At 39.9% G+C, this 26,354-nt stretch overlaps 1 protein-coding gene across 1 annotated transcript; it reads left to right on the top strand.

Annotated features, from left to right (window-relative positions):
* The first annotated feature begins 306 nt into the window (after positions 1-306).
* On the top strand, positions 307-23,191 carry zgc:194930 (uncharacterized protein LOC557813 homolog). The gene is made up of 3 exons (XM_035674907.1): positions 307-558; positions 14,042-14,094; positions 20,984-23,191. Exons 2-3 carry the CDS (start codon positions 14,063-14,065, stop codon positions 21,783-21,785), a joined length of 834 nt encoding a protein of 277 aa, XP_035530800.1. The 5' UTR covers positions 307-558; positions 14,042-14,062; the 3' UTR covers positions 21,786-23,191.
* Positions 23,192-26,354: the final 3,163 nt, after the last annotated feature.

The following is a 26,354-nucleotide window of genomic DNA, read 5'->3' as shown; positions in this document are numbered from 1 at the left end:
AACAAGGGTTGGCAGCCACTCTATAAATATAATACAGTATCAAACAAACAAAGACACTTAACTTGATATATTTTTTACAATCTGTGGTCATAATTCAACCACATGATTATTATTATTATTATTATTATTATAAATGTAACTTCATGATAACAACTCAGTTAGCACATTTTAATAAACTCTAACCGATAGAAGTTTTTGTATGTGGGTTCATACGTTTTGTTTTGAAAGTGTTGACAGGAAGCAGCTGTGTGTGAGTGTGTGTAACTTGACTCTGAGGTCCAACCAGTGTCCTAGACTAACCAACCATCAGCAGACCGCTGTTCAAACAGGAGACATGGGACTGTGGAGTCACCGAGGGGGGGAAACTCATCTGAGCGAGTCACCACAACAACAACCCAACATCCAGAAGATGTTCAATGGACACTTTGGTTCTACTTTTTCACCTTTCCGTCTGATTTCTGCTCAGTAAAAAAGCACCGGCAGTGAAGTTAAATGAAGTTCTCGGTGTGTTTTTGATACCTACAGGGCAAAGTGCCACACCTTCGCTCAGCGCAACAGGTAGGTTCAAACCACTTTTATACTTTCGGTTGCTTTGCTGCTCTTTGTGGCTCGTTTTAGATTCAAACAAACACTGCTGCGAATGAACTTTAAAGAGTGTGAAACCTCTTTAAAACCTTTTGCTTGCACAGTTTTTATTGTTTTTTCGACGGTTGTTAACAGCAACAGGTGAGCGCTGATGTCAGCCATATGGAGACTGCGGAGACACAAAGCACTGTGACTACCTCATATCACATTAAATAATAGGACATCTATGTGTGTTAGAGTGGTGGTTACATAAAAATACACAAGTTTGATAAACAACTGTGTAATGATACAGGTTATTAACACTTCTTAATATGTATTATGAGCTGGAGGTAACCATGGCTGTAATACACATCCCTCACCTTTTATAAGTTAAACAAAAAGAAGGCATCTTAAAGCTTTTAATAACTGTTCCAATACTTTATGTACATTTTCTGTCTAAATGTTCTTTCAAAAACATTTTGCTTAAAGCTGGTAGAGAAATACAGATTTCTTTTTAAATGTTTGTTGACTTAAAAAATACAAAAAAAAGTCTAAAAACACTGGAATCCACCAGTAAAATACAAATATTCTTGTTATTGAGTCTTTATTTCATCATTGATTGATGTTTTTATTAAAAAATCTTATTGTATCCATCAGTTAACTCAACCTTCTGTCTGTAAAGTGTCAGAAAATTGTGAAAAATACATAATAATCATAATTTCCCGACTAAGACTCGCAGCAATATTCCGTTTACAGTAACAATTAAACAGAAACTAACAAATATTCACCTTTAAGAAGCTGGAAACTGGTAATTTTTTTGCTTAAAAATGATTAGTCACTGATCAGAAGAGTTGCCAAATCATTCTACTAATTGATTAATTGCTTCAGCTCCAGTCAAATGTTATATAATACTCTTTATGTACGGTGTGTGTACGAAAACCGAGGCTGAAAATGTCCGTCACACCCTGAACACACTGCACATGTGCAGGTGAAGTTAATGAGTGAATGGAGAGCTATTATTGGGGACATCAGCTCTCTGTTGGGGTGGAGGTGGAGGTGGAGGAGGTCTTGAATCAGTAAACCAGGACTCACGTACGCGGCCTTGGGCCCTTTGTTTGCACATCTTACACACAGTCTCACTGAACTCTGGGTCGCTTTATATCTGAGCCCAGACACCCGTCACGTCTGTCATTTATCACACACAACCACACTCCCTAAACACGATGTAAATAGCCGCGTAAGAGCAGCCGTCATACATCAATGTGTCTCTTAAAACTCCACAATGGGTTTCTGAACTGCTGTTTAGCTCCGGGCAGGCGAGATTTACAACTTTATGACAGCTGATGCTAAATTGTGGTTTGCTTGAGCCTATTTTCCTACGTTTTGGTGGCAGCTTATTGGACGAAACACTCCATTAAAAGTGTATGCAAATCATATTTTCCCAAGGTCTAGTTTGTTTTGCACCAGGGCTGCGCCTGTCGGATGACTCGACCTCAAACAGGATATAAATGAGAACGGAGCTAGGTGCCGTTGTTGACTTTATGGTCTGGAAAATAGATTGTACAGATAGTGTTATTTGTTTTAAAGTTAACGATGTGTTGTTGTATAGTAGAGATACATTAAAAATCATATCTTAACCGACAGAGTTTAAATTAATACAAGAAGGAATTAAATAAAAACACTGACAGCTGTAGATTAATAGCTCTTGTTTAAAAAGAATCGCTGGTCCCAGTTTCACAAATATAAAAGATTTCTTTCTAGTCTCCATTTTAATATCATTATAGATTTACTCTTTGGGGGTTTTCACACCTTTATTTTCTACAATTACAGACATATTGGACTGTTACTCAGACTTAAAGGAGATTCTAGCAACCATTTGAATACCGCTCGCGTTTCAAGCGTGTAGGAGAACCTACAGTAGTTGTGAAACTCACAAAAAACACAAAAGGCCAGTGTTTGGTTTGTCTGTTCTGGGCTACTGTAGAAACATGGCGGACCCCGTAAAAAAGGCTCATTGTAAAGGGAACAAAAACACTTATTTTCAGGTGATTATACACTAATGAAAACGAACCTACGAATATATTCCATTTCTGCCAATAGATCCTCCTAAAAGATCAAAATAATAATAAATGGATTAACTGGAGCCTTAAATTAGGATAAATCTGCAACTATTTTAGTTAATAGATTTATCTTTACAATTGTTTAATCGAGCAGAAAAGGCCACTGTTCTCTGGATCTAGCATAAAATAAAGATTTGCTGCTTTTCTGTATTTTACTTCATTTTAAATATGAATATCTTTGAGTTTGGGAGTGCAGGTCGGACAAAACAAGAAATCTAAAGACATCGCCTTGAGTTTTGGGCTCATAATGGATTAAAATGAAGATAATCGTTAGTTACTAAACCAGATTATTCATATCATATGTCCACCTTTTCTGATGTAAAATCATATGAAGTGTAATTATTAGGAGAATCAAACCTGGATATGTAACAATATCATCCTTAACCATATTTTTGTGTTCACCACGGTTGTTTGAAGGTTAAAGATCAACTTGAAGAGGTAGTTTACTCTCCGTATTATTCACCACTGCATCGCCGGCTCTACATCTCTCGCTCTTCTTAGGCTCTTCAAAGGCTTGTTTACTTGCTAAAGTACAATTCAGAGCTCCTGGGTCAGGAGGATCCACGGGAGGAAAAACAGCAGCAGGTCTGTTTGCAGTGCGAGAGCGAGGAGGGGAGCGCTATTGATAAGTGTGGACTGCTGGGTAATAGAGAGGAGACAGGACTTGTTTTCATCAGACTGCTGCTGCCCAAGGCCATGTGGAAAAAGATGTTTGGACGCAGCGTTTCATAGTATTACACACAGAAAACACACATCGACACACCCACTTGATTAAAAACTATCCATCGGCTGGATTACATAAAAAAGAAACAGTATGTGCTTACAAGAAAATAAAACCAGCTGACTGTTCCTTAACATGTATGAATTGGTTGCCACGACAACCATCAGCTCGCATACACTTGCCTGATCACGCCGGGCTCATTCAGATTGATGTATGTCAGCCGCTCAAATCAAAAGTAAGTGAAACAGTTACACAATGAACAGATGAAAGTAAAAGCTGGAGCTCCTTTATGAGAAGCGTTATCGGGTGTGGAAGGTTTTATCTCATCTACTGTATATGCAGGTTATTAAAAGCAGCGGGTAAGAAAGCGGCAGGTTCTCTTTCCTTTCTTTTCTTTTTGTCTCTACACAGACTTTAAAAATCGCGTATTGACATTTCAGCTGGATTTTAAAAGCCTTGGAGCTGATAAGAGGACTAAATTGACCACCTTATCTAATGCTGCAGTTCTCTTCCCGTAGAGAAATGCGGAGGGAGACGCCAGCCATTGGCGAATACAAGGAAATCCTGTCAATAATTGCTATAATTAGTTTCACTTAATGTTCTTAAGCACATAGTAAATTAGATAAAAGCCAGTTGTGGCTTGATGAAAATGGACAAAAACATGTAATCACCAAGAACAAGGCGGCATGTTGACATTAAATTAAAACTATATTATTTGTAATTTGTGATTAATTGATCCGTCTCTTAGTTGCTCATAGCTTTGGGAAATAAAATCTTGAGGGTTGAGATTCATTCTAGGATCTTAAGGAAGTTTAAATATCTTAAACAAAAGGTTCACTTGCTCAGCTGTTCCCAGAGCTTTCGGCCACATCCCCCTGGTCTTCTTGAGGGAACGTTTGAAAGCTGCGGGAATAACGAAGTAGGGCAAGGCAACTTCACTGTATTTGCATAGCGCCTTTCAAACACTGAGGCAGTTCAGAGTGCTTTACATAAGAGCAGCAACAATAAAAAAGGAGAATGAATTGATTACATTGAAATTAAAGATCAGAAATACAGTTATAGTGCAGTTACAGGGTGAGGGCCACACATTTAATAAAAGGGATCAATCAGTTTAAGTCACACATTTGATGACTTTAGACTCGACTCGGACCTTAACAGCAACGACTCGTGGCTTCACTCGGACTTGAGCTTTTAGACTTCAAGTTTGACAACATTAGGGGAAATAATAGCGACATGAGAGAGTTCATACACGTCCACCTTGGTAGCATACCAGACATGCATTGTATGGACGGGACTTCCCGCCATGTTTCTGTCTACATTGTCTCGGCAGCACATGATTCGAAAGTTTTCAAGAAAATTTCAAGAAAGTGTGATATAACACGCTGTAGAAGGAGAAGAAGGTAAAGAAACAATAAACAGAAAAACAACAGACTGTCAGATGGATGTCAGACCAGTTAGCCCACTTTTCCATCAACACACCCCTCCCATGTCACCCACATGAACATGATCTCCCTTCAACACACACATAAAACACACACACACACACACACACTCTGGCCGGATCTGGGTAGGTGTGGAGATATATAAATTATGACTTTATAATGTAAAACACAGCTTACATAAGCCGACCTTTTCACGGATCTATCTACCAGGCAACGTAGCAACAGTGGGGTCTTGTCTGTGAAAGACTCGCTCCTTTGTTGAAAAGTTCACTAGAGACCGTCCAGAGAAATATTCATATCTCCACCTCAGGCAACTACTCTCCAAATGTGCATTCAATTACTGTCAGTAGATAAGAGAACAGGGATTTTGTGATCTATAAGCAAGGCCTCTAACGTTATTCAAGCGCTCTGTTTTTTGTCTGCCTGTATTTGGTTTTATAGTGTTGTGTTGTTTTATAGTATGTGCTGGTGTTTAGACCAGCAACTCAAACCCACAGTTGTACAGAAATGGTTGTGGATAGATTTCAGTTGTCCCAGGGAACAACAAAAACAACTGGTATCAGATATGCAACGCACAGGGAAGATCTCAAGGACATGGTGGTGCGTTTTGGTGTTTTGAGGTGATACAAGAGGCCAGAGATCAAGTCACTACAGTAACTATCGCAGTTTTAAACCCCTATTTATTGGTAATTTTCTTACTTTAAAGGTGCCCTGTTCAGTTTTCTTGTAAACAAACAAAGGTTATGTTTACACTTTCTCGTTGTTTGTATCCTTTTGTTTCTGCAGCCTTTGCTGGCGTATTGCTTCGTTTTCTGGCATGTAAAAACATTGATACCCGGTTGGATCCAGCTCCATGTTGGCAAAATATACCCAGATTGGTTAAATGAATAGTTGGACATTTTGGGAAATACACTTATTTGCTTTCTCGCCATGAGTTAGATGAGAAGATCGATACCAATTTTATATCTGTGGGCCAGATATAAAGCTACAGCCAGGAGTTAGCTCAGCGGTTAGCTTAGCTTAGCTTAGAAAGATTGGAAACTGGAGGAAGCAGCTAGCGTAGCTCCGTGCAAAAGTTAAACATAAACTCACAAATGAACACGTATCTTGTTTGTTTGATCAGAACAAGTGTAAACAGAAAATGTTGGCCGGGTGCAGTGACTTTCTGTAGTCTTTCCGTGTGTTTTTGTAGTTCAACAACACCATAATGATGACTGTGTCGCTTTCATTTCAGAAGAATCTCCCAGTGAAACTTCCATGCACATGTTTGATCATATTAAATTAATTAAATCAAATACTTTGTGAAAAATAAACGTATTTGAGCTCCTAATTATCAGATACATTTTATATCTTATCTGGTTCATTTCATTTGCAGGTTGTAGCTACAGGTTGACTGCCACTCATAACTGTAGTGTGTCTGCCTTCTCAGTTAACAGAAGCTGCCCACATATCTCCCTGTTTCCCACAGCGTTTTATACTGGAGGCACCCCACCATGCCTAAAACCCCAAATTCTTACATTTTTATGAACCACAGTGCTTATTAATGTACTACATATTACTGTTTAAATCGTCATCAGGGGATACATTAAGCACTGAAGGGGGGCCGCACCACCTCCTTTAAGCACCAAGTTCTGGGAGGAAACTCTGGATCTAAATTGAATCTTTGCATTTTATACATTTATAACTTTAGTTCCTTAAAAGTGAGACCTAATTTAGATTTGATAAGAGATTTGAAAGGATTCAGATAAGCTAAAATGCTATCGAACCCCCAAACCTAATTCCAGACTCAAGTTGTTAATCATTATGCAGGTCTGTTCCAGTCTTTAAAGCTGGGTAGTGAAGGTACTCAACATGCTTTAGAAAAGGAGAAAACTAATGTGTATGATGTCTTCTTTTAATGTCCTCATTTCAGAGAGTAGAGCCACTTTCTTCATTCCTTCACACACAGTAACTCCTGTTCCCCAACAAAACTCTTAACAGGTTAAATCAATTTCAGCTGGACTCTTTCCAAAGAAAGAATTATTTTAAGCCTTATCTTTTTCCAGATGAAATTTTTCCTCCCGCAGCAATCTTTCAGAAATGGCTCTGACTGCCACCTCCACGGGTATCCCCTGGATTTCAATCCATTCCACATTTAGGGGACACTCTACAGCAATCTCACTTTTATTGCACCTGTTTCTCCAAGATGAAATGTTTCAATTTCCTCTGAGGAAAACTCAGAAAGCGAAAAAATGGGAGCTCGGCCAAGCTGCCAGCGTTGAAATATCTCTCCCCTTCAGTAATCGTCCTACGATCTTCCCCATCATAAAAAACAGGAGCAATATATAATATATTGAACGGCACAGGGAGCAGATAAAGCGCTGTTATTGCCAGCCAACAATGGCCAATATGTGAATGAATGATAGTCATTTGATGCACAGATTGGATCCTTGATCTCATTATGACTTTGGAAAGTCTCCAGGGGAACAACATGATTGGTCAGTTGGATGTGAATCTGAGTCAGCTGCTGTTGGTTACTGTAAAGCCTGCGGGAGGCTTTAGAGGCTGAGAGAAAATCCTCATTACTGACAGGTTTTGCATGGCTCTCAGTTTCTCATCCAATCCTCTGATATGCTTTAATACGCACAGGTACATTCTGCCTTCCTTGACCTCACTGTATCAAACATGCCTCCACTCTTTTACATAAGTGCACTCCTGAGAGTTTCAACTCAATTAAAGCAAACAAGCAGCTACTTTTTGTACAGCAACAGCAATAAATTGTGCAGTGAGGAAAGATTAGATGTCACTTAAGTGAAAGTACTAATACAAAAACATGAAAATACAGAAAATGACATAAGTACAGAGGTATTAGCAGCAAAATGTACTATCATGAGTAAAAGTACACAGGTTTTAAGGTGAAGCTAACTGCTTTATACACCGTTGGGTATTTTAATCTGTAACATGTGCATCATATTTTAAATGCTGATCGAATGTTTTGAGTGCCTACAGTGAAATTAATGTAGCTGATAAATAAATACAGTTTATGTCTGAGTTGAGGATTTAAGGCATTAATTTAGTATACATATATGTCTCTCTACTCTCTTTTCTTGTCATCTCTCTACTGTTGAATATCTAACATCTAATAATAAGCATAAAATCCCCCCAAAAATGGTCTATTACTTAAGTTAATATACTATACCTGACCAGAATGTATCAGGTATCTGGTTGGATTTGTTGAAACAGAGCTGAAACGCTGAGTTGACAGTTTGAAAATATAAGAATCAGAATCTATTTTGATAATTGAAAAATCATTTAAAGGACCCGTGTGTAGGATTTAGTGGAATCTAGCTTAAAGCCCTTCAGTCAACCAAGCATAAAGGAGAAACTACGGAAAAAAACGTCTAATTCTAAGGTAACAAAAACATTCAGGTGATTATTCACCAATAAAAACATACTTATGTATATTATATTCAGTTTCTCCCAATAGAGCTGCCTCAATGTTACCCACTGGATCTTTAAGTCACTTTTCAAGCAAAAATGCCAAAGATTCACCTGTTCCAACCTCTAAATAGTGATGATTTTTCTCATTTTCTTTGTCTGAATTTTTTGATGATCTTTATCTGATACACTGAATATGTTTAGATTGGGAATGTTGGTCAGGTAAAGTAAGCAACTCAAAGAGAAATTGGTATTTTTATATATTTAATGATATTTTACAGACAAAACAACAAATAAGTCAAATCATTTTGTCAGGTTCAGGCCTCAGATTTGGCAAAACCAGTTTCATTTAGTCGGTTGGGTCTTAAAGATGCAGGCACGGACCGGCTTTGGATCTCAGGTTTTAGGACTGTACAGAGCTCTGAAATGGGAATTAGTTTGCGGTGCAACTTCCGTTGTTTTTCCATTTCTCTCTGTGTATCTTCAAGCTATTTACTCTGCAAACACAGTGTGGCAAAGATGACAGCTGCAAGTAGAGCCAGAGCCAGAGCATACATCAGCCGGCTTCGTTAGTCATGTTTGTCTTGACATTTCTCGACTTCTTGGGAGTTGACTTTGACTTTTAATGTCACCCAGTTATCAGGACAGTCATGTAACTTGCTAGTTACTCATGGGCCCTTCGTTGCATAGGGGGAGCGTTGTTAGCTGCTAAGATGACACAGTGTCATCTCTGCCCTGCAGGGCTAGTCCCCTCCCCTCCGACTATGAGCTGTTTCTGCTCACCAGAAGCAGAATGGTTCGCCCGAGGCAGGTAACACTACAATCACATCGTCAGTCAACCTACAGCCAGCTTTGCCTTGCAAATGTGCAACCCAACTCTATGACGATACAAACCAGCTTTTTCCGACTCAGTCAGCCAACCATTACTCCTCCTGTCTGATGGTGTGTTTCCTCACTAGATGGTAGAAGTCAGCCGCAACAAAATGCACATGTAACAATAAGGCAAGACATTTAAAACATCTTGAATTTGTGAAATTTGAAGCATTTAATTCTATTTTTACTTTTAATTTGACTTTAAATAGGATACTGATTTGAAACTTTAATGTTTGTGTTAAAGTGAATTCATGTGACATAAAAAAGGAGAGTATTTTACATAAAAAAATAGTTTATTATTCATCGCATCTCTTGCCATAAATTAACTACCTCATTGCCATGTCCAGCTGTTTTAAACACAAACAACCATCTCCAGCCTTGAGCTTTTCCAAAGCATGTTTAACTCCCATGATTTGACACATGAGAGGGAAAGTCATGAGGATGACTTCAGGGGTAAATATTTTTAAGATAAGATCATGTTGTGCCATTTTCTCTTTGACACTTGGTTTATACTCATGTTTCTTTGTAGTGGTCTTCACGGTGTGATTACTAAACAGTCGTGTAGTGTTATCAGCCAGATTTGGCCAAATAATTCTGCAAATACCCAAAAACCCCATTATGTGTTGTATGTTGGACATTTCTTTCTTTTCACCATATTCATATTACTATGTAATTTCTGGATTCAGCAGATCTTCATCTACTGTACACTTATGTGTTAGTATATCAGAAACGATGGAAAATACATGACCAAATGACGAGTTGTCAATTTCTCTATTAGTTGATCGATAGAAAATTAATCTGTTTAATTTTAAGTCACTTTTTAAAGCAAAAATGCAAAAACATTCACAGGTTCCAGCTTCTCGAATGTGAATATCTGCAGGGTTTTTGTCTTCTACTATAGTAAATTAAGTTAAAGAGTTTGTGAGTGGGACCCAATACAGATTTATTTAGACATTTTACAGATATACTGATGAATTAAATGAATTGTCAATAATTAAACCTTAATATAACATTTTAATTAATGAAATGGAATAAATGTTTTTGAGGAATTTTTATAGATAGCATATCTTCTTCTGCTGTTGTGTTGGTACTATCAAAATTTTCCGCCTCCCTAGCTACATCCAAAAAATAAATTAACACGCCGCTGTGCCACTGCCACATATTATGTTAGGTTGTTAAATTTGTGCAGCTACTTCTGCACAGCTACTTTAATGCAGTGATGTGTCAGTGTTGTGTTTATAGCTCGATCCCAACTATTTACACATGCAACAGACACAAAGAGACATTAGCATTCATTTGGACTCGTTTGTCCGGCCGCCTGAGAAATGTAAGTCTAACATTTGCTCTTCTTATGAGCTATATTTTTTTCCACAGACACATGAGGGAAATATCGGTTTCTTTAGCTGCTAAGTGCTCTGTTGTGTTTACCAGCTAGTCTCTAACTTTGTCTGTTTGTTGTTTGGTGCTGGGCAGCTCTCATCGGCATCGGCAGCTGCTGATGAGAGCCGTGAGAGTGAATCCAAACAGAGAAGTTGTGGCCCGGAGAACCAAAACAATGAGCTGAAAGATACTAAAACACTACAGGGAAGTAGAAAACTACAGGGATAGTTGATATGTATATGTGGTTTCATCACTCCTTACACATTACACAAATTGTTTGTATTAAATTATTGATTAGTGCAGCTTTAAGTATTAAGTTGGTTGTTGAAATGACAATTTACAGCCAGGAAAATCCAGTTTTATCTGTGTTTAATTTAGAGAATAAATCAGTAATGAGATTCCAATTAAAACAGTTTTAACTGAAATGTGTTTATAACTTTCTTATTCCCATGTTTGGTTATTTTATGAAGAAAACTGTGAAGTCTTTTAACTTGAAGTTATTGGTTAATTAACCCCCCTTTCACAACACTTACTAGTCCATGTACTGTCGCTGTGTTTTTATCTGTGCCAGGAAGGAGCTAAACATATTCATACTCATAATTGATTCATAACAATTCAGTCAGAGACAGTCATGTCAACGGGTTTAGGACCATTTATTGCAACAAATATGCCGTCGTATTTGGCAGAGGAGGCTCTGAGCTTCAAGATGCTCCCCAAACGAATCCAAGCAGCCTGCAAGACTCCGAGGCAGGCACATTAAAACACCCCCAAGGGTATAGAGAGCAGCGGACACATATCACTGAGATATGGAATATACATAATGCACAAGGCAAGTGATGCCACCGCACAACAAGAAAACAGGAGGAGGAGCAAGCTGGCGGTGGCGGAGGGATGAAATAAGCATGAGCGATCAGAGGGCTGAGAGCTGGAGCTTGTCAGATGATTATTGACCTGCTTGAATGTGGCTAGTAATTGTCAGTCAGTTGACGGTGACTTCTGCTGGGACTAATACGATGTTCCATTAATGTGATAGTTCCCACTGCCCGCTGGGAAATTACCTCCTCTCTTGCTCCCCTCCTGGAAGATAAGGGACACTTCAGCTGGGTGGGTGCTTGCCAGTGCAACAGTGTGTAAAACAGGGTCCTCTATTTAAAGCTTGCTGAACGGATGGGCCTCTCCGGATTGAACTGGCGTGGTAGACCCTCTTGGCTTTTTCACATGTTGCTGTGAATGTGTTGGAGGACCCGGTGTTGGAAGTGTAGATGAATGTGTGGTGGAGATTGTTTCAGCCAAGTGACGGTGAAGCACACCTCAAAATCCCAAGAGATCGTTTCTATGTAGAAGAAAGAGAGCACGGAGGGCACTCATAGAGAGAAGAGGATTGTACTTAACTGAGATTTGTCTAAGATAACTTTGTCTGCATCCTCAGTGACTAAACCCACCTCTGGATGTCGTGGCGCACAGCGGCAGACCTGTAAGGGGATAATTAGACGCCTTGGGATAGCGAAGTCATGCTTTGCTGCTTTTGCACAAATAGTACAGCCTTTCATGTAAAAAAATGTGACCTGGCCATGACGGTCCTGTTAACATCATTGGATTGATAGTCTGTAAGGCAGCTTGTAATACTGTACATCTCAGCAGGCCCTAGTTAGATCTGTTTGCTCCTTTACTGCGAGCACAAAGAGTACTGTACATCTAGTATCTGTACAGTGGATTTGTTGGTCCCACGTGCATTTTTCACACCAATCCCCCAAGCAAAGCCCACCTGAAGCTCGTTCCCTCCAGGACTTTGCGCAAAAGATGTATGAAGTCCCAAAACAGTACTGAAGCCTGTTACATCATAGATGCCTGGTCTTACCGCATCTTGAAAAGTTACAGGACTAATGGAAACAAATGGATGAAGAAAACTGATGAAGACAGGAGCTATGGCGCATTCTTTTTGGTTGTTTTTTTTGTTGGTAAAAGAAATCCCACAAAAAGACCAAAACCAACAATGAAATGATCCCACTAACAAGTATTGCCTAAGTATTGCTTGGTATATAATATTCCTCTGTCCCGTCGAGCTCTATTGTTGTCCAAAAGGATTAAAATCAATGAGCCACACTGTTGCACTGGGTGAAATGTTCTTTACAGAAAGTGAACGTAGCAGAGTGCAAAATCAAACAACTTGAACAAAGCAAGCAGTTCAACGAGTGGCTGAATCAGATATGCAGATATCATCCCGAACTAGAGCAGAAGGCCCAATTTAAAGCGTCATTCAGCATGGAGTGCAAAAAAGTTACGAACCTCAACCTGAAGGTCCTCCAGCAGTAGATATTTCTTCCCTGAAAGCAGAAATAACGCAGACCTCTCAGACGTAAAACTGTTGGGATATGCTTAAAAAAACTGTTGTGACTGCCTTTCAGAGAATGTGCAAGAATTTAATCAATATTAACATAATTATGATTAATTATCTGCAGTTCTGGTACAATTCATACTTTATTTAGTGTTTGGGTAAATATAGAAATTAATTCCTGGGACATAATCCTTTCAAAATCATAATAAAACCTTCAACTTGCTGTTGTAAACACTCACTAGAGCACCAAATGTGTATTAGTCCGCGTCTGAAAATAGTTAAACAACAGCTGCAGTATTTACTCCTACTTGAGAACCACCTGTTTTCAGTAATTATTTAGTGAAACCATATATTTGTGACCCCTTTTTAAAGATTAGCATCCTCAGTACGAAGAAAGTCTTTTTTATTTTTTTTTTTATTTTTTATTTCTTATTTTCACAGCATTTGAAGCAACACCCAAAACTTTTTTTTCTGTTCAAAGTTTCAACTGAAGGTAAAGGAAAGGTCCTCAGGGTCAGAGTTAAGGTTAAGAATAGAAACAGTTTTGTCTGGTGGGCACACATCCTTCCTTTTCGTCTACAAAAGAGATACTGTGTCCTCTACCTTTGTCGCTCTCTCTTTCTCCTTCGCTTGCAGACAAACCCCATTCAAGACTCAGTGATTAATTATTTACCCAGGCAATGAAATGCCAAAGCCTAGAGAAACACACCACCAGGAGAGAAAAGGTCACTCCCATCCCGCTCGTAGATACACACTCTATGCTACACACTCGCAACAGTGATGGATGGCAATAACATCTTTATCGGTGCTTCAGGCAGACAGAGTTTTCATCCTCGTGTCCAAACACCGTCGAGACCAAGGGCAAAGCAAAAACTTGACTGATGAGGTGAAATCTTCAAGAGAGCCCCGAAAAAAAAGAGGCCTCATTTAAAACCCGCTCACATGTCAGAGGTGGTGAACTGACCGATCAATAGCAGTCTCGAACTCTGTCAGTGTGTGTGTGTCGTGGTGCAGAGTATGCAGAGCCAACTGTAACCTTTCCTTTATGAGTGAGCTCAGACATTGACGGGAAAATGTCACCCGCCGAAGACAATGTGTGCGTGTTTTCAAAGAAGTTTTGATGCTTTCGATTGAGTCAAGGGAATTTGTGTGATTAAAGTTTAATTGCTTTCTTAATGTCCCTCCACAGCTCCACAACACAGCTGCCCAAATGGGGTGCCAGTGCTGCAGGATGATAAAAAGGTGAGAAGTCTGACTGACTCTGCAGTCATTATCTCTTCTTGTTTGTTTGTTTCGTGACACTTTCCCTGTCGATTCTTCTCGTTAACAGTCAGGCTACAATCTTACAATCGCTTGTTTTCAGTGATTTAGAGGAAACATTTTTTCCTTTTTCCTTTAGTGGTTTGTAGCCAGTTTTGGTTTTATGCTTCAAGGATTTTGTGTCAGAGGTTTGTTTACCCCCAAGAAATGTGCAGGTGGATGGAATTTTCATCTGTTGTACTCACAATATTACTGTCAAGAGTCATGATTTTTTTCTGCTGAAGTCAGTTATATGTTCTTTAACTTTAACAAAGCCATGTTGTTAATGACTAAGCCTCTGAAAACGGTCAAAACCAACGCGGTACCGATTGACATTGGCACAAACCAGGTGTGTCTACTGCTCACCGTTGCTTTACTTGCTCCGTGCTTGTAAAATATCCACCGCGTTCGCATCTTCTAACATAATACCAGAACGTCTCTCTCTGTTCCTTTGCAAAGCCCAATTAAAGTCTATGTTTGGATAATGGGAAACATTGTTCATCTTATTTATATACCCAAAATCACACATTTATGAGCTTAACAATCAGTACAACATAAGACACCCTGTATCCGAAAACCCTTGATTTGGAGAACAGGGAACGACAGCTTTGTCCTCTTGTGATAAGTTCAGTTTGTAGACTCTGTGTTGTTTCTCCTTCATGTATTTTGGATTGTTTTTGTTCCAAAATACGTGGAGAAACTATTCCCATCAGCCTCAGCAGTACTCTGTGTTTACTGCAGTGCTAATGCTAGCATGCTAACACACTAAACTAAGCAGGTGAACATGATGAACATTATACCTGGTATCATCATGCTGACAGTAGCATTTAGCTCACACGTACAGCCTCACAAGCTGCTAGCGTGGCCGTAGACTCGTAGTTTTATTATTACATGAATTGTGGTTATTGTTAAAGAAACATCCTCCTCAGTAACAACCTCTCACTGTACATTTCCTTATCTGCAGGTCCACAGCGCCAATTTGAACATCTCCTCGCCTACATAATGATTTCTTGTCTTGTTTCATGCAGATAGTGAGAGGTCCATTTATAATATGTCTGCACTCTCAGCCTCACGTGGGCTCTTTGTACAAACTGTGAGTCAATATGCCAATAGCCATCACCCTTGGTTACTGTATTTCTTTGCCGGACTGTCTATTCATTAAAAGCCTACAAGGCATCGTTGTCATGACGTCGCTGTGCTTTTCGAGGTGAACGAGGAGACAGAACAGGGCCTGGAAACGAGATTTTGATTGCAGATTAATGAAAGGGCACGCTGTGATTCGCATACCAGAGTCGTAATCCCCCTTCCACACTTTTTTTTTTTTTTCCCCTTTCCCATGTCAAAGACACACATGTGAATGCTTGTGACACGCACACATACCTCCCTAATTGTCTGGAGTGTCACATTTCTGGGCTTAGTGTCGTTTGGGGTTTGGCAGGGTGGGCGTGTAGGTTACTGGGTCAACAGTACGGCCTCAATATCAGCCGGCTGACGCTCACACAACAGCCAGGAGCTCAGTTCATTTGAACCAATGAAATGACTGGTTGAATAAATTGTGCTTTTCATTGTTTCCCCACTTATTTACAGGGACATGATTTGCTTTAGCTTTCAAATCTTTCTCTTTAATCTATCTCTCTCTTTACTGAGCTGTCAGTGTCACAAAAGAGCATAATTTACTGTAAATGAGTGACTTGCATTTATTTGCAGCAACTTTGCTGGTTAATTTAATTGAAAACCCATAAAAAGATTAAAAAAAACAATGAGACATAAGGGTTCCATACACAAATTTACTAGTTTGTTCAAAATATGTTGTTTGAAGGGTGAAACATTATGAATCAACTCCTTGTCGGACAACGTCGCATTGCGAGTGTGTCAAAAATCGAGAAATTGGAGACTTTTTTTGCCAGATGACCCTGTGTTGTTGCCAGCCCACCACCCCGACTGATCTAATGCAATGGTCCCTTTCAAATATTGAGTATTTTAACGAAAGTAGGATGTATTTATTATTATTATTATTTTATTTTTGTGACTTCTTATGTTGAATTTTTCCTTTCAACTTGATAGTAAATATAATGTTCATAGCTTTTTTTTGCTTTTCGCCACTCCGAGGTGGAAATTTCCATCGACTTTCGAGGACAATGTGCCTCGCATTAAGAAAGCTAAAGATTAGGATGTTCATCACAAGTGTAATGGCGTTGGTGGCATAAAATCCATAGGCACCGCTGCTCCCTGCATTAAACCAATATCAGTTTAAATCTGTGCAGCACAAGAAGGGATTGGAGTTGGTATTGTGGTCACATACCGCAGGTGCGGCTAATCGTCGATTTATACGAGGGAACCTTCTCCTGTAACTTAATCAGCATTTGACTTAACCTGACGCAGTAAACAACATCTTGCATGGTGCTCCAATGAAGTTAAATCATATGTAAATAATGGCTTCTTCCGGGATGGAGGAGCTCCCTAAAAAAAGCTCTTTAACATAAACAAAACCCAAAACAGAAAGGGAATCCCGAAAGAGAGAGGAAAGCAGGAACTCCCCAGAACCAACTGCACCTACTTATATGCAAAGTCACTCTTTTGGTATTAAAATCCGAGCTCGGCACAGAGCAGCTGCTGCTTTTCTCTTTCTGTGTGGTGTTTTTTTGCTTGGAGTGCTTCATCTGATTTATCTGATTGAACACCGACACTCCCTACTGGACATAAAATGGGCCTTTCTTTTTACTGAATGAAGACAAACATTTTGACATTTTGTCTGCCGTATGTGTGTCCATTTTGTCTCTATCCAGTTCCCCGAAAAACAAACACTGAAAACTGCAACAACAAGTTTGAGTCTGCTCTTTGAAAATAGCTCGGAGACAGAAAAGGCGGCCTTTCCTTTTGCCGATGAAAATTGTTTCATTCTCTCACACAGCTTTTGTCCAGCTTTATGAATCATTGGTCCTCCCCCCCCCCCCCTTCTTCTTCTTATAAAACACCTTGTGTGTGTCTGGCTTTTTCTGAAAGCAAGCCTCAAATTTCACCTTGGCAGCCGGGACACAGCGGTGGCGAGAGAAATGGAAAACATTCATTTTCTCAGCTTTCCACTGTGCAGGGAGACGTAGGGGAGGATGCAGGTTGAGAGAGAGGTGCTTAAGTCAGAGAGGGTGAGCGTGCGTGTGTGTGTTAGCTTGTGACTATAAAATGTGTAGGCGGGGGGAGATGTGTTTGTGTGTCTGCTTACCAGGAGCTGTTATTGAATCAATCAATACATCTGAAAGTTATCTTCTTAATTCTCAGGGTTCGTGTTGAGTACACGAGCCCTGAACAAAAGCACAGAAAACAAGAGTGTGGAGGACAACTTTAGAACGGAGGAGGAGGAGGCGGGAGTGAGACGATAGATGGAAAAAGCTCGAGGGAAGGTGCTCAAATGAAGGAGAAGTCAAGTGCAAAGGGATAGTAGATTAGCGAGCTGCATCTACATTACAGTGACGCAGAAAGAGGGTTTGTGTGGAAGGGGGGGGGAGACACCTGGAGAGGTGTGAGATGGAGGGGAGCAGTGCTGGGGTTTACAAGGCTCGCAGGGTGGAGGAGAAAACAAATGAAAGGAAGAAGAGGATGAAAAACATGAGGCTCTCGCAGCGGGCGATGTCTGACAGCCTGTTACACCGTCCACAAAATAAAGCCCCCCCTGCCAACACTCCTAAAACCTGTCGAGGTGTGTGTGTGTGTGTGTGTGTGAGCTTCTTGTAAGAAAATCCTCCACAATGGAGCAACAGATATATAGTCATTAGAGCCTACAAGGGGCTATTTAAGGTGTAGAGCTTAAATGAGCATTAATTAGTCTCGGACCTTTATCGACCTCCACCGTCCCACGAGGAATAAAAAGGTATGGCAGTGTGTAATTTACCCAATAGAAGAGACTCATTTCACAGCAGCGGGGTTCAACAGAAACACCTAATGAAGGAGAGAACAGGAAATACTTTACATTAGAGCTTAATAATGTATCAGTGCTGCTTTTATCTGATTGAGAATGGAAGCTGGCTGTTATGCTGGCTGCAGGTGAAAATGCCCCCTTTCGTATTCAACATTTGTCACTCATCTTAATGAGCTCAACTGCGGCATAGTGAGGGCTCATTATTTTGTTTTTTTTCTTGAACAAAATGAGAAAAACAAAATGTGAATTCATTTGTGTTTATTATCATTTATTGTTTGCTTTTTAACCTTACTTAGACGGACATAATCAGAACATGATCAGCGGTGGATTTGTTTTTTTGGTCCCTTTTACTATTAAATGTGTATTTTCTGAGCTACTGAGTTTGAACTTTGGGGATCAGCGTCTTCTCACAGCAGGAAACAGCCGATTTAGAGGGGACATAAAATCCAAATGAAAAACTATTTAAATTCTGATTATTTTTTTGGGTCTGTACCAAACATCTGAAGATTTGTAGGCTAGGGCATCTCTGCTGTTAAATGCTGTTTTGTTACACTTTTAATCTTTATTAATAATTTATCTTAAATTAAACTAAATAAAGTAGCTTGTGCGATTTGCATATTGCACTTGGTCATATTGTGATTTTGATAATAATTTGATTCATTGTGAAGCCCTAATATATATGGATATATTTCAGTGTAAATCTAAGGGATAATCTAATATCATTAGCTTCCTCACAAACAAGCGAAGTACCTAGCTTCTAAGTGTTGTCTCCTTTAAAGCAGTTAATTGTGGAAACACACCGATTTGCTTGATATTTAGTTAGACTAGAAGATCAATACCACTCACATATATCTGTACGACAGTTAGCCTAGCTTAGCATAAAGGCTGAAAGCAGGGGGGAGCATCAAGCCTGGCTATCTAAGTATATAAGTTCATAAATACTCAGACCAACACCACTAAAACTCACTAATAAGTTACAATAAGTAACCTTGTTTAACTGTAGACAGAGCCAGGTTAGCTGTTCCCCTGCTTCCAGGCTTTAAGCTAAGCTAGGCTAACTGCCTCTTGGCTCCGTACTTAACGACTTAAAATTGGTATCCATCTTCTCAGCTGACTCTTGGAAAAAAAGCAAATTGGGTTTTCCAAGATGTTAAACTATTCCTTTAAATTCTGCTGTTGTGGTTTGCCAAGTGCAAAGTGTTTGACTTTACTCTTCTTTCTTTTCTTATTACTCTTTTTAGCGTCAAGTTTAATAATCTAGCATCTAAGACTCTTCTCCTTTAAAGCAGTTAATTCTGGAAAATACACATTTTCCAAGAGATAGCTAGATTAGGAGATCAATACCACTCTCATATCTGTGCATTAGGTAAGGAGCTAGAGCAGGGTTAGCCTAGCTTAGCATAATCAGTGTATATATTGACTTTTATAATGTAAAATATCCCACTCAGTTCATTATGAGTTGTTTTTAAAATCAGCCAATATATCATTATCGATATCGGCACCTGCCTCCAGTATTGTATCTATACCCAAAACCTCATAAGAAACCAGTTTCAGGCTAGAGGGAATTTTGGCAGCAAGAGTCAAGTTCAAAGTTCATAACCTAATAATGTAGAATACAGCATTAATTTGATATATTTATGTTAATATTGCAGCTTTAAGGTCAGAATAAGAGCAAATGTAATCATGATTCTGAGATGCAGCCTGTAGTAATAGAACATCTGTGTTTGTGTGCTTTGTGGATGAGTGTCTGTTTCATCCTCTCGGCTTACATGTCTTTTTTTTCCTCCTGTGGTTGCCTCTGCGCCGTGAAGTCAGCAACACAAACAAAACAACTTCTGAGAGTAGAAGTCATCAGTATTTTACTATTTGAACCAGACTTTGAGTGCAGCCAGAGGCCTGTGTACAAATCCCCGTCCTATCTCCTCTCTTTCCAGCGACATTCTGCATAAAATATATCTGACATTCACATGGGCTGTGCAAACACTACCGCAGTCTCAGCTAGATGTCGTCTGTATGTAAACATCAAGTGCATGCACAGCGACAGTAACAGTGACATTTAGAAAAGGTGCATCGACTGCGCAATGAAGTATCCTTGTTGCAGTCGGTGTACAATATGTGATGGTGTTTTCATCGATTTTTACTGGAACATCTGACTCCTGGAGCCCGGTCAGACGGACAGAAATAGTCCTCTCTGTCTGTCGCCACACTGATCCAGGAAATCAAATAGTGAAGTCAAGTGTAACTCTGACTCGTTTGGAGTTTAAGAAAAAAAAGATCTTGCTCCTACTGATCTTTCATTCTTTCTGTTTTTCATAGCAGTTTAATTAAAAGTCATATTTCTTTTGAGTTAAGTAGATGAGATGAAACTGGATGTGAGGTTGTGCTTTTTACGTACATTTTCAAGTTAATACGACCAACTTATTGCAGTGTTTTTACTGGTAACCATGTTCACCAGCTTAGTGTAACATGCTACCATTTGCTAATTAGCCTACAAATTGCAGCCTCAGGATGACGGGAATGTCAATAGTTGGTTATAAAACAAGTATCAAGTATTGGACATTCACAATTCACCCTGAGGGGAGCGTGAACAGATTTTCAAGGCAATCCATTCGATAGTTGATGAGACATTTCACTCTACCTCATGGTGGCGCTAGAGCAAAACTCATTAGGATTCATCGTCTGAGAACCACGAATGTCTGCACTAAGTTTCATTTCAATCCATCCAACAGTATCTTTTAGTTTGGACCTAAATATCTAACTGAGCTACACTGCTAACATTGCTAAATATATTTAAAATAAAACAAACCACAATGATACAATTAAAGAAAATCTAAAGACAATAGACAAAAGACTATTCAATTAGTCAACTTATGGTTTCAGCTCCAGAAGTAACCCCCTCTCCGTCTGTCTCTCTCACAGCTACATCTACGACCCCTCCGCAGCGGTGGATGTGAGGAAGTCTGACTCTGCGGGCAGCTCGCTCTACCAGTCCCACCAGCTCTCAGGCGGGGCCCACGGCGGCGACCTCCGCAGCAGCCACAACAAGCAGAAGGAGGGCTTCCACAACCCGGGTTACAGCAAGTCCAACGACAGCACGCTGAAACTAGAGGTGGACAATAACCACGTCAACCACAGGCTGCACTCCACAACCTCTACGAAGGAGCTGCACAGGCAGGGGAGCACGCCGCCCACAGAGGTGTACATCATCCAGCCAGAAGGTCTGGGACAGAGATGGATGGGGCAGGAAAAAGCCCCGAGCCAGGTGCCCGTTTACCCCAACATACAGGAGAACGATAAGCAAAAGAATAAAAAAGAGAAGAAAGAGAAGAAAGAAGAAAAAAAGAAGAAACGTAAGTCAAAGGACGAGTGGGACAGCATCATCGATGAGTGTGTGATGGGCATGGCAATAGACGAGGTGTACGAGATAGACGAGGGCGTGGGAGTGGCGCTGGACTTCATGTGCGACACGGGGGACGAGGCTAGCGTCCTGTCGGTGGACATCCACACCAGCAGCACCACCCTGTCCTCGGCGGAAACCCGGGACGGACGCAGACAGCCAAAGACTCCAGACGTTTCCACCGTCGAGAGCGGGATCTCGGTGATGAAGAGCGAGGACGAGGACGAGGCAAGGAACGAGGAGGTGCAGAGCGTTACGGACTCAATGGTGGCGGAGGCCCTCGCCGCTTTGGAGGCCGCCACCGCCGGGGAGGACTGTGAGTGACAGGACTTTGTCTCACCTAATAAACCTGAATGTGATTTGACAGAGCGTTCAAAACCACAACTTAGCCACGGTTCTGAATAACACCTGTGTTTATAAATCAATGAACATGGAACGAATGAAGGAAAACTCTGTTTACACAAAGTACAGATTTATTTTTGAACTCAAAAAATCTTGGATATTTTTTTATTTTTTGGTCACACTGACAGAACATAATGTCTGCCTTGTGAAGGACTTTCTCCAGCGCTGCGTGGTTTGCATAAAGCCACAAAATGAAGAGACATCAGTGTGTAGACGGTGAACGTCGCCTGCAGCCATATCAGCCTGTTAGCCCTTTTGAATCTAGTGTACTTAACAGTCCTAAAAAGCCTGTGTGAGCTCCCTCACTGCTTTGCCATGTCCATACTGCCCTTGTACAGGTATTATGTATCACATTTTTTTTGCCTCATTTTGCAGCATAGCTATGCTAATTGTTAGCATAGAGTCCATTTTTTTCATTTGTGAACACACAGTCCTTGCCATAGCTTTCTGTTCCTTCAGGAATCTCGTCCGCGTTTCACTGAGCAGGCGAAAGAGGAAAGGTCAAAGCAATATTTTTTTTTTTTTTATGTGAAACCCATGTTTTTGTCTATATTTTGTCTTCTTTTATTATTTATAATATCTTCACTCGCATCCTTGGTGATTTATCGTGAGAAGAAACTGGACGAATTAGGAAGCGTTTCTTATTTATAGCTTATTGCGTCATTGTTGATTTCATCGGAATGAATATTCTTATCTACTCGGAAATTTAGAGAAATTAGTTTACACACACACACACACACACACACACTGTTCTCACATCATCAGACACGCTGATGATTCTCTGCTTTTTTTGTCAATTAATAATGTAATTTAATGCACGTTACTGTGAGACCATTTGTTATGTGATGGTATATCAGAAGAGCTATGCACATCTGAAGTCTTGAGCAAGTTACCAAAGGATAAAATAGAAAGGCTGCTGGTATGTTTCTCTGATATCGCCTTAGTTTCTTCAGTTTTTCAACCTTAGCTGAACTTGAGCTTAACAAGAGCAGCTAAGGTCAAATCATTGGTGATTGAACCACAGAGGGGCCATCAATTCACCCTGCTAGCTCTGTTTTTTTTCTATTTTATAAGTCAGGCTGTGTGTTTCTTGTCTGGCCTGTGACATTAGTTCAATCCGCAGCTCGCTTATGTGCCTAATAACAAACTAATTGAGGCCGGACGGTGCTGAGGAAATTACAGGTATGGCTTTTTGAAGAGTGTGCTAATGCTAAATAAGCTGTTTTTTTGCTCGATGAAGTTCTGAATTTGTTTCACTGCGACTCCCCTTTTCACTCATCGTTTGCCTGCCAAATAATTTCTACTTATTATATTTGTACTGTAAAATAAAGGAATGTACTTTAAAAAATGTAAACAGTGACGTGTGTGTAGTTATTTATTCTGATATGGCTTTCAGAATGGATTTTAAGGGGGTACAGGTAGTTAGCTAACATTAGCCCTGGAGGAAGAAGCTTACCCCAGTTACACCTCAGTCTTGGTGACACAGTGACTGTATTGCAGAGCAAGTTGGTAACCAGTCATCCGGTCATCTGGTCAGTCATCAGAGGTCTAGGAGATTTAGCTAGCTTCGCTCAGTCACTATAATAAGTCCACAGTGGTGCAACACAGCTAATAAGCTACAATAGTTTCATCCATTTTGGACTCTCTGGCTCTTTGTACCCCTAAAAGGTTGGCTTTCAAGATGCCTTGTTTTTGGTCAATGGTGCAAATTTCACAATTCAACAAAGTAGAAATCAATGAAAAAAAGTTAAAGTGAATTAACTAATTGCAGCGATTGCACTTATACACACACATTTATTTATTTATTTTTTTTACTGTAAAATGTCTACATTTTAAATGCTGGTATTAGCAGCCCTTTAAACTGTTTATGGTTCAATTGTTTATATTTTCCCTGTAATAAATTCTGCCTTATTAGCTGCGTGTCTCTTGAGTCAAAGCTAGAAGTAATTGGCACGTAGCCTACATGACATTAGATCTGAGCTCACTATAAATTCATTGGTGGGTGATTAGAAGACCTTTTAGCTACATGTTTATTTTAGATTGTCCTCCACGAAAATGTTCAAAATATCAAAATTTAAATGATCCTTCTTAGAGATTCTGTGATTCTGCAGGACATCAAATGCTTGTTTACGCCTGCTTTCTCCCTCCGTCCTCATGAACGATGAACGAGTGCAATCACTGTGGGACTTCGGTGTTTAAACCTCGCCATCGCAGCAGTTAAAGCCTCTGCGGGTGGCGTCCTGGGGCCCCGGGACCTCGGCTAATGAACACCTCAGGGCTTTTTTTTTTTTTTAGCTTGAACCAGGAAGACGCACACAGAGCACCTTGGAAACTTCCACAACAGCTGCGGTTGAAAGAAATCCTGATCGGCCGACTGACTTAGGCTCCTCGCGGCAGGAGAGGATGTTATGTGTCTCTCTCTCAGTGCAGGAGGTGGAACAGAGCCCTGAAATAGCTGTTTCTTTGGATATTTATCTATTCATCTCACCCACCCTCTTCTATCTTCATCCCTCTTGCTCTTCGCTTGTCGCTGTAATTGCTCGCCATGGTTCTCTCAATTATAGTGTGCTCTTTTTAAAGCCTGAAACTTGGTCTTCTCTGTAGTTGGACTTTGTTTTTCCAGGCATGGCAGGGTTGAATGTTTTTTTTTTTTACAAGAGCTCCACGTGTTTTATTTATTGATTTATTAAGAAATGTTTTGAACAGCTTTTGCAAATTGGTTGTTGTTTTTGCTCTTTAAATCCCCTCACATGTACTGCAGTGTTCGGTTTCAAACGTCACAGCGATACTACATGAAACCGGAGCTGTCACATACAACATGATGTCAAACAATGGAGGTTAGACTACCAGCCTCAAGGCTGCAGTGAGGCCCGCGTGCGAGAATACATTCACAGTTTAGCCGAAGCTTTGATCCAAAATGACTCAGTTAAAAGTTAACAAGAAGGTATGTGTCTCTCTCAAGGGTGCCGTTGTGTTTTGGTTTTTTATTTTCCCCTCCATGATGGACAAGGTAACTTGTGGATACAGTGGGTTGCTGTTTAGTCAGCAGGGGAAATCACAAGCTGGAGAACAAACAAGCTCGTTCTTCAGCGCTGACTTCTTCCAAAAGAGCAAAACCACATTGAAAACATGTCGGATTTAACAAGTACTTTCATCTACAATAGGGATTCAGTCAGATCTGTCAGTGGAAGTTTCAAGATTTTTTTTTTAAGAATCATTTCAAGCAATATTTATAATGCCGGTTTCTGCTAAAAAAAAACAGGTTGAACTCTAAAAATGAGCTTTTTCTTTATGAAGTTCTGAATGCACACCTTAATGTTTGCAGTCAGAGTTAAGACACACCTGCACCAGTGTGTGAGTGTGTGATTGTCTCGCGAAATGAGAAAAGAACATTTCCATATATCTGTAGAGCGTGATGACAACAGGATCTGCTGAGTTCCTGTCTAATCAAACCAGTGACTCATCTTTTCATCAATGCGCCGTTTCGCGGCGAAAACAACAGAGCTGAGCTCGGCTTGTGCGTCACCAGATTACTTTGATCCTTTCAATCAGTTCAAGGATATACAGAAAGGTAGATGATAGATGGATAGCAGCGGGGGCTTTATTTAGGCACGGATAGAAAAGCTATGAAGTTAAACTGCAGTTCCATGTTGGTTTGCATTTGAGTCCCTGTTTTCAGCAAAAAAAAGTTTTGCATGTTGTTTGTTTGTGAGAATGTGATCTGTCAGCTAAAAAATCTCCCAAAATGTTAAAAAGTGAGATATCTTTGTTTGAGAAGGATTTCAATGCATTTTTGGCTTTATGACTTTTTGAGTTGTATGTGCCCGTAGGGGTTTAAAAAGTGGTATTTTATTTGAAAGCATTTAAATCATGACTAATGATGCCGCTGTATGAAAGACGGAGATGGTGTATCTTAGGTCACCATTAAACTCCGGATCCATGTTGGCCTCCTTGTAGAAAAACAATATCTTGTTTGTTCAAGTATCTTTATGAGCGCTTATCTGGTAAGATAGCTGAAGGGTGCTGAAAGTTTATGATGATTTAAGAGTAAAAAAAACTGTATTTCAATATATTTTCCTACTGTCAAGATACCCCCCCAAAAACAGATCACATGTTTCAGTATGCTCTAAAAACAACCAAATATTGCTTCATAATTACATGATTAAAGTACAGTGTACTAGAGAAGAACTGTGTATTTCAATTTTGACTAAATGTTACACAAACAGAAAGTAAACAGTCTTTTGTTGGGGACTATTTTCACCTGTGGATTAACACACATTTTTCTGAGGTGCAAAAAGACCAAAAACGTCACATCTTTGGTCAATCTAAAAGCCACACTTTCAGTCTGCACAGCTTCATCAGGGCAAATGTTTCACAAAGGAGCCTCTCAGGACTTATAACGACGTCAGATAGATCCCACCTGTGCTTTACTCGTGGGAAATGTAGTTTACAACCACAGTTCTCGGAGGCATACAACTAACATTACATCAA

This window comes from Morone saxatilis, unplaced genomic scaffold (genome assembly GCF_004916995.1).
Source record: "Morone saxatilis isolate NCDOM2014 unplaced genomic scaffold, NCSU_SB_2.0 Contig4, whole genome shotgun sequence".
NCBI lineage: Eukaryota > Metazoa > Chordata > Actinopteri > Moronidae > Morone > Morone saxatilis.
The sequence above is the reverse complement of the archived record's forward strand: the minus strand, read 5'-3'. Positions and strand labels throughout refer to the sequence as shown.

Coding starts and splice junctions, on each gene's coding strand:
- zgc:194930 (XM_035674907.1), top strand. CDS start 14,063: ATGGGGTGCCAGTGCTGCAGGATGATAAAAAG. Junction 14,095..20,983: donor TGCTGCAGGATGATAAAAAG/GTGAGAAGTCTG, acceptor TCTCTCTCACAG/CTACATCTACGACCCCTCCG.